At 51.9% G+C, this 9,002-nt stretch overlaps 1 protein-coding gene across 1 annotated transcript; it reads left to right on the plus strand.

Moving 5' to 3' along the window:
* Positions 1 to 278: 278 nt before the first annotated feature.
* Positions 279 to 3,132, plus strand: LOC134560630 (zona pellucida sperm-binding protein 3-like). The gene is made up of 9 exons (XM_063416826.1): positions 279 to 674; positions 1,037 to 1,155; positions 1,238 to 1,341; positions 1,484 to 1,661; positions 1,741 to 1,861; positions 1,961 to 2,052; positions 2,125 to 2,270; positions 2,689 to 2,808; positions 2,999 to 3,132. Exons 1-9 carry the CDS (start codon positions 279 to 281, stop codon positions 3,130 to 3,132), a joined length of 1,410 nt encoding a protein of 469 aa, XP_063272896.1.
* Positions 3,133 to 9,002: the final 5,870 nt, after the last annotated feature.

Raw genomic sequence — 9,002 nt, forward strand, 5'->3', positions numbered from 1 at the left:
AATCGGCTGAGGGAGCGAGAGGGACACGGGTGACATTGATGCCACCGTGGCCGAGCAGGACACGGGACAATTCTGGCTGCAGGGGGAGGGAATCACCCTCGGGAGGGATGGGCTCAGCCGGATCCCGTTATCCCGAGGGGAATCCCCAGCCGGATCCCGTTATCCCGAGGGGAATCCCCAGCCGGATCCCGTTATCCCGAGTGAGATTCCCCCGGGCTGCTCCCATAAAAAGCTCCCCAGCAGCCCCCTCTCCATCCGCTGCTTTTCCTGGGGTCAGAATGGGGTTTGGGAGCTGCTTTGGGTTTGCTCTGCTCTGCTGGGTGTTGGCTTCGGCCGCATCCTCCGATCCCTGGGGTTTTCCCCCGAGGGATTCCGGGCTGTGGCGGCTGCGGGGTGACTCCTCCCGGGGCCGTGTCCCCGCCGTGTCGCAGCCCTGGGCGCGGGTGGATCTGTCGCAGCTGCGGGCGCTGTCCCCGCGCCCCGCGGTGGCCGTGCGGTGCCAGGAGGGGCAGCTGGCGGTCACCGTGCGCAGGGACCTCTTCGGCACCGGGCGCCCGGTGCGGGCAGCGGAGCTGAGCCTGGGCACGGCCTCCTGCCCGCCGCTGTCCCCAAACCCCGCCCAGGCCTTTGTCACCTTCGTGGCCGCGCTGCACGAGTGTGGCAGCACCCTGCAGGTGAGTGGCACTGCGGAGGGAAGGTGTCACTCGAGAGGTGCCCTGGTGCTGGTGGGTTTGGGGTGAGGAGTGCCCGGAGGAGGGGTGGATTTTGGGGTATGGGTATCCTGGATGAGACACACACTCAGCAGAGGGTTTGGGATTGGATGCAGGAGTTTATGGGACAATGGCTCCTGAGGTGCCTGTGCCCAAATCCTGCAGGCTCTGTGACCTCCTTCAAGCTGGTGCCTTGTTGGGATGCCAGCACAAAGCTCCGTGGTGTCCTGTAGGATCGGGAGTGTGGCCCCTGTGTCCCGGCACGGTCCTTGCTGGTGCCAAGTTAATTTTCCTGATTTTTCCCCTCTCCCAATTCCTCCCTCCAGGTGACCCCGGACTCCCTGATCTACAGAACCACCCTGTTCTACAAACCCGCCCGTTCTGGCAACCCCCTTATCGTGAGGGCCACCCCTGCCGAGGTCCCCATTGAGTGTCACTACCCCAGGTGAGCGGAGGGGGCTGTCCCCGCGCTGCCTCACCCCGAGGTGCCGGTGCCACCCCAGACGATTCCCGCTGCTTCCCTTTAGGAGGAGCAACGTGAGCAGCGGTGCCGTGCACCCCACGTGGGCCCCGTTCCGCTCCACGCTGGCGGCAGAGGAGCGGCTCCGGTTCTCCCTGCGCCTCATGGACGGTGGGTGCAGCCCTGGTGGCCTCGTGTCCCCCAGGTCCCCGCTCCTCCTGGGAGCCCCAATGGAGCCAAAGCCACCCCACGGGGGTGGCAGCACATTTGAGAAGTCCCACAGTGACCCCGTTCCTTGGTGTCTGCATTCCAGACGAGTGGAGCAGGGAGAGGCTCTCCAAGGGCGTCCAGCTTGGGGACAGCCTCCGCCTGCAGGCCGATGTCACCTCGGAGGGCCACGTGCCCCTGCGGCTCTTCGTGGACCAGTGCGTGGCCACCGCCACCCCGGACAGGAGCTCGTCCCCCCGCTACGCCTTCATCGACCTGGGCGGGTAAGGGGGGGCTCCGGGGCTGCCCGGGGAGCCCCGGGATCCCGCAGAGAATCCCCGGTGACTCCCGGCCCTCCTGCAGGTGCCTGGTGGACAGCAGGGCAGAGGACACCGGCTCAGCCTTCGTGTCCCCGCGGCCCCGCCCGGAGTCGCTGCGGTTCCTGGTGGACGCCTTCAAATTCGCCGGAGACGCCGGGAATCTGGTGAGGTGTTGTTTTCATCCTTTCTCTGTTTCTCCATGGGGGGAAAAAAAGCCCTAAACTCTCCAAGATTAATGAGTTTTCCTTGGCTTTCCCTGCCAGCTCTACATCAGCTGCCACCTGCGGGTGTCCCCGGCGGCGGAAGCCCCGAATCCCTGGAATAAAGCGTGTTCCTTCAGCAAAGCCAGCGGGCTGTGAGTGTCCCTGCTGCGGGGAGGGGACCCGCCCCGCCCGCAGTAGGGGGGTCACAGGTGGCTCTGTTCCAGGTGGGCACCTTTGGAGGGCACTGCGGCCATCTGCAGCTGCTGTGACACCGGCAGCTGTCCCTCTGCTGGAGGAGATTCCCGGGAATTCCGCGCTCCGGCCGCACGGATGGGCAGGCGTGTGAGGAGGGACGGCCCCGGCCACAGAGGTGTGTCCCAAAGGTGTCCCCAGAGCCCCTCCGGCTGGGGGAGGGGGGGGGTTTGGCACAGTTTAAGGATAATCCTGGCTCCTCTCTGGTGTTCTTAGGGAAGGAATTTTTAAAGGAAAGAGGGGAATATTGGGAAAACTGTGTGTGGGTGGGGAGGTCCTGGCACTGTTGTTCATCCCTGAAAGTGTCCCAGGCCAGGCTGGAGCCACCTGGGACAGAGGGAGGTGTCCCTGCCCATGGCACTGGATGGGCTTTGAGGTCCCTTCCATCCCAAACCATCCCATGACTCTGTCCCGACTGTGTCCTTGCATTTAACACCACTGGGATTCTGCTCTTCCTGTGTCCCTCTTCCTGTAATTCCTAAATTCCAGCCCAAGCAGGAATTCCCTCCTGGGTACTCATTCCCATCTTGTTCCAGGTGAGCCCTCAGGGCCAACTGAGGCCGATGTCTCTGTGGGACCCCTGCTAATCCTGGAGCCTGCTCAGGGATTAATGAGCCCCTCTGGAAGTCCAGGATCAGCTGGGAGCACCCCCCAAGGTAGGGGCACTGTGGGGGCTTTGTGGGGTTGTGTCTCCAGGGGCTGATCCCACTGTGAATTCCCAGTGATTTCACAAAGGGACTTTCTGGAACAATCCCCCACAGCTGCCCTAAGGGCTCTTTCCCAAGGGGTGGATGGAGGGGCTGAGAAGCCACTAAATGAATATTGAGTGGGTTTTGTCCCTTCCAGGTGCTGCTGGTGGAATTCCTGTGGTGATCCAGGGGCTCCTGCTGGCAGCAGCCACTCTGCTGAGCCTGACTGCCCTGGGCATGCTCCTGGGAATGTGCTGGAAAAGGCTCTGTCCTCTGGGAATGTCCCAGTGATCCAAATCCCAATAAAGAGAGAAGCATTTGTCACTTCCTGGTGTTCTCTGTGGGGTAGGAGGGGCGCCCAGGCAGCTTTGGGTGGGAATCCATCCTCTGGGAAAGGAGGTGGGATTGGGGATGTGGCGCTCCTGTCACCTGGAAGCTGTTTCCAAACCTCCCAGAACTTGGATTTGGGAGGTTCAGGTGGGTTTTCCAAAGGTTGTATCCACTGAAAGGAATCCTAAACAAGCAAAGTGTGTGGGTCCTGTTTTAGGGGAATTATTTGTGTTCTGAGGTTCTAAATGATTTCCCAATTCCAGAATTCCTGTTTCCTCTTCCTTAGATCAGTGGGAGGTAGGAAGCATGATCCACAATACTTTGGAGGACACAAGGGGCAGCTGGAATTCTGGGGTTTGGGTTGGTTTTAGTGCTGAGTTTGCCTTCTCTACAGGGGAAAACTGGGAAAAACCTCAGAGCTGGGAAAGAGCTGGAGGTTCTTGTTTTGCAGGGGTTGGATGAGAATGAATTCCATTGTTTTTATGGAATGTGGGAGCTCTTGGGATGAGCACAGTCAATGGGATTGGATTCCTTGGGCTGGGATCCAGCTGAGCATCATCATTCCTGGGATGATCCTGGACCTGGGGTTCAGGAGTTTGGCAGATTCAATTTCTGGCATGGAATAAGATCTTCTCCAAGACTTCTTGAGGACTGAGCATTCAAAACTTGGTGTAATTGGAGTAAAGCTAGAGGACTAGTTAAACTGCACGAGAGAGAAACTGTAAAATGGTAAAGAAAAGGGAATAATATGCAAGATGTTGTAAATGTGTTGGGAAGCAGCGTGTCATTATAAGGAATACAAAGAAAAGGAAATGAGAACGTTATGAGATGAGTTTGAACAAAGAAAGTGACAAAAAGAGCTGTTATCTCTGTGAATAGAACAATTGCAGAAACAACTGAGGTTGGGGGGGAAGAAAAAAGAGTAGAGGATACACTGGAATTTATGATCTGATCTATCAGGTCCCATAAAGCTCCATTAGTTAATTGCATCCCCAGAAGATTTGGGATGGAGATATATTGGGAAGGAGCCTGACTAGGGATTTAGGGATGAGAGTGAATTGTAGTTTAAGGTGGCCCCTCTTATTAAAATTGACGTGTCCCTTGGGCCTCTAAGGGGGGTTAACAAAGAAATATTACTAGAACTGTTCTGTGGGGCCCTCTTCAACTGGAAAATTTGCCAGAAAAATATGGCCAGAAGCCTGGCAAGAGTGGAAGTGGGTATTTGTGGTGTATCTCTTGGACTAGGGGAGATCACATGAAACCCAGGGTGAAGCAGAAGTGGCTTTTGGGGGGCCAGGGGTGTTTTTAACAAGGGAACCAGATTCTAACAATGACTCTCATTCCATCACACACTGAACAGCTCACTGTGCAAGGGACTAGACCCACGGGAATGAGACAAACCACTGCTGTCCCTATATACTCATTAACTGGCTTTTAACCCTGTCTCAGCTCCCCCAGGCCCTGAAGCTGGAACCCCTCCTCTTTTAAAACTCTATCCCATTATGAAAAGAGATCAGCTAACACACAACAATGGAGCTAAACATTGTATTAATGTTGGGTGGGTACATGGAGCCACTCACTAGATGGGGTGACCAATTTGGAGTCTCCCCACTGAGAACTGTCCTAATTTCCCTTTTCAGCACCCACGCTGGGTCATTCCAAAATCCCAAAACCCAGCCATTTGGCCCAGATCTAGTTTATCCATCAACAAGCCTAATGCACAGGGTGAAAACCCCAGGTCTTTTATTTGTACAAATCAACATGGTAATGGTTGTAATCATGTTTAAGCCTGAGTGCATTGCAGTGACAATCACTAAAATGCAAGCTATAATTGTAAAAATTTAGGAGTCCCACCCATTAATGTGGATTTGGCAGAGGGAAGTGTAAGCACAATATATGAAAGACAATCCCCCCAAAATAAAATGGAAATTTACTTGCTTAGTTTTCAGTGTGGTTCCTTTGAAAAGGGACTTTTAGATATAACCTTTAGATCTAGGGGACCTTTAGATATAGATCTAACCAGGTTGGTAGCTGTTCAATGAGTGCTACATCAGAAGAATATATAGAAAAAGAAACAGTATCAGACATAATTTATCTATTCATCTTGTAGGTATGGTTTAATTTAAACTAGGGTTGTTTATATTGGCACAGCAAAAATTACCTTAACCCTCACAGTGGTATCCTACTACCTCTTGGACCTGTTGGGATCTTAACTCCATGGATTTCTGAAATTGAGCCCAGTGGTGTTAAAAGGCCAGCACCAAGTGCTCCTTGATCCATTATGGAGCCTCAGGCCTGTGGAACTGTCAGGGCAGGATAATATCTCTGCTCTTCAACCTCCCTGCCTATCACACCTGAATAAATCTGCACAGGTGAACCCTCACCTCTCCAAAACAAGCCAGGAGAGGTGTGACTGCCATCCCAGGAATGGGATTAGGAGTATTAAATAAACAGCACAGATGCTGAAGTTTTGGCAAATAAATTAAGCTTGGCAACGAGGGATTTGTAGGAGCAAGAACACCCGTTAAAATCTTCTTTGTTGGCATTAGGAACTAGTGAATGGCTCTTGGCTGGTATATTATCTAAATGGCAAAGAACTAAGGAAAAGCACCCCCAGCTAATTGTAAATGCACTTGGTATCACTCGGGGTAATATTTCCATAGCTCTCAGCTGTGTCCAAGCTCAGTTGCAGTTCAGCAATAAGGGAAGGTGATGAGGGCACCTTACCCACCAAGTTTCAAAAGGTAATTTGGGTAAGTAATTTCAACTCAAAAAGTATTTCAAAAATATTTATTTTAATTCAAGATGTATTCAGTTCCAATCTTGTTGCTGTCTACTAAATTTCACTTATGACTCCACCAGCAGTAGGGCCACAGCTTTTATCTTAACTCTATGCAGCATTTAATGGTTAGACTCGATGATTTAAAGGTGTTTTCCAACCTAAATGATTGTACAAACCCAGTCATTGCATTGGGATTGAAGCAGCACAGAACTGTACTCTGTTAGAACCTGGAGTATGGGCCAGCGAAATGGGAACAAATGGCAAACTGTCACTGCTGCCACATTGTGCAGAAACAACAAGGATTTATTTGTGAGTGTAATACTGGTAAGACCCAAGACATTTGTCTTGACACTGAACAAAATGTTTGTGATTTTGAAATACATCCTGCAGATACCCCTGAGACTACACATGGATGTGTTGGGAATGGATGTGTTTGCAGGAGAGCCCTTTGTGATTCTCTCCTTATAGAGAATATGCACAGTCCTTCAAATATCTGTAATTTCATTAAAATCTGCATTAGCTATGCAGTCACAACCGAGAGTGCAGAAAGATGGAAAACATCACTGGTGAGAAAATCTGCTCAGGTGGTCACCAGCAGCCACCAGGACTATGAATTAGATATTCCTCTTGATTATAATCTTGTTAATAATTGTAGTTTTGTGTTCATTGTTGTACTTTTGTTTATATGTCAAATTACTGCTTATATCAAAGCATAATAGCTATGAGGGGATGTGTGAGTATTAAGGGATCAGCAAATCTGACATATTATCTTATTTACCAGCCTATTACCCACTCAGTAAATTAACTTCTAGCTCAGATGTGCCTGAATGATGCCTGACTCTTCTCCTGCGACATGGGGGGTGACATTCATTGAGTTGAAGGTGCTCTGTGGGATTTTAAGTCATCTTTTCTCCTGTTCTGCTCCATTTTCTTCTCCCTGGCTGAGAATCTTCATCCTCTTGTTGGTTCATCTCACTTTCCAACTTGCAGTGAGTGGGGTGGGGTGCATCTGTGTTCAGTGGCTTTGGGGTCGGTGTTAGCTCACATCCAGCTGAGAGGGGACACTGAGAGGTTTCCAGCACTGAACCAGTGCAGGAATTGGCATTGCACTCATTTTACCTGGTGCCTCCTAGTTCTGGAATGGGGGGTGTAGGAGGAATGGGCTGTGAGGTGGAGATGCTGTGGTTATTGTGGCTTGCAGCTGGGTTAGGACATGTGCTGGCAGTGCAGAGCCAAAAAAGAGCCCAGACCCGCCTGGGTGTCCAGACTGGGTGTGCTGCAGGAGGTGCTGCATCTTTAATGTGTTTGGTATTCAAAATTCCAGGAACCCTTTACAGAAAAATAACCCCGATCCCATAAAAATTAATGGGCTTGAAGTCCCTCAGTCCTCCTGGTGGCACTGAAGACTTCTGCCTGTGTTGGAAGCTCAAAGAAGAGCTGCCATTCTGGGGCTTAAAAGTGGCATCTAAGGGATGGTCATGAAGCATTTAGGGAGAAACCAAAGCTTTAAACAGCTGCAAAGACAGCCAAGGGCTGGGAGCTGCCTGTGTGAGCAGATCAGCATTGGATTAGGCAGTGGCCTGGCTTGTTTGCCTCTCTGATGATACCAGATGACTTCTTGGCCCACTGCATTATCTGGAGAAAAACAGCTGAACAAATGGAGATACACAGGTGATCTGCAGCTCAGGGGCTTTGTTTCTTGTGGGCTTTGGCTTGTTTTGTTTTGTTTTTCACTGCTGAGCTCTGAGAGGATTTGGATATTTGACTCTCCCCAGGCTGCTGGCCTTGGCAGGAAGGTTTTAACTTCTCAGCACTGAATAAGGTAACTGTGAGAGTGTGAATGCTTCAGCCAGCTCGGACGAGGAGCTGATTTATTACTCAGCAGAGCCATTGAGGAGCTGGAAATGGGATGTGATTTGTACTCAGGGCCAGTGCTGGCTTGCTGGGATGAATTCTGTTCCAACCATCACCTGTGAGTGCAGCCTCCCCTCCCCTTTGCATGCACTGGGATCCCCACTGCTGCTCCCCTCATTTTCCTCTCCCTCCCCACACAGGATTAGCCAGCCCAGATATAATCTCTTCATCCCTACAGCACCGCTGAGAAATCCTGCGCCAGCTGTTTTTGAGAGGGGGAAAAAAACCCCCAACCCACCCAGCTCTTTTCTAATTTACAAAACTTAGAGAGGGGGAGGAAGGAAACGTGGGGTGTGGAGAATAATTGGGCAATTCCCGGCATCCTCGATGGCAGCTCTTAAGCAATTACGGGGACTCAGCAGCACCCTTATCACAGCACGTTCTGGGAGATTAGCCGTCTGCTCAGCTGGCAATTAGAGCTGGGGAAATGGGAAGCTGCCACTTAGCTCTGACTTTGTAGCGGCTGTTTGCACTTCTCCCAGAGCCGGGCCCCGGGCACTGCAGGGAGGGCTGTGAGGAGCTGTGCGGAGGATTAGGAGTGAGCCGGGAGAGAGGCTTGTGGGCACGGTGGCTGGGAGGGAATAAAGGCTCTGCTCTCTTCTCTTTCAGAGTTTTTCTGTCAGACTGGAAAGCATAAGCTGCTCCCTGGTCCCATGTTTCATCCTGTTCTGACTTTCCCTCCATCTTTGTTCACAGTTTTGGGAAACTTTGCTTGCTGGTTCCATCTGGGAATGCACCAGTGCTGTGTGTTTATGTGCCAGCTTCATTTGTACGGGAAAAATGCTGAGCTGGGAGAGAGAATTGTCTCTGCCTGGGCCACGGACCTCCTGTGAGGCCAGCAGGGTGCATTTTTTGGTGTTCTTGGTACAATGAACCATCCTACATCTTGTGCTGGGGTGCATCACAGGACTTGAATGATAAAACATCCTTTATCCTCAGCTGTTGGGTGACTGCTGGTGCTCTGTGCAGACACACTGGCCCCACTGGGAGGATGGCAAGCCCTCATCTCTGGCCTCCACAGAGCTCTGTGGGGTTTAGTGCTGCAGCAGGGCACTGCAGGGACACTTGCCCAGCTCCTCTGTTGGCATTTGGAATCTGAGAGGGAAGAGGGAGGCAAAGACAGGTCCCTGCTCAT

The sequence above is a fragment of the Prinia subflava genome, chromosome 20 (assembly GCF_021018805.1).
Source record: "Prinia subflava isolate CZ2003 ecotype Zambia chromosome 20, Cam_Psub_1.2, whole genome shotgun sequence".
NCBI lineage: Eukaryota > Metazoa > Chordata > Aves > Passeriformes > Cisticolidae > Prinia > Prinia subflava.

Bases quoted from the DNA above. Each gene is read 5' to 3' on its own strand.
- LOC134560630 (XM_063416826.1), top strand. From the start codon at position 279: ATGGGGTTTGGGAGCTGCTTTGGGTTTGCTCTGCTCTGCTGGGTGTTG. The intron at 2,053-2,124 runs GTGAGTGTCCCT...GCTCTGTTCCAG, and splicing joins TTCAGCAAAGCCAGCGGGCT to GTGGGCACCTTTGGAGGGCA. The intron at 2,809-2,998 runs GTAGGGGCACTG...TGTCCCTTCCAG, and splicing joins AGCTGGGAGCACCCCCCAAG to GTGCTGCTGGTGGAATTCCT.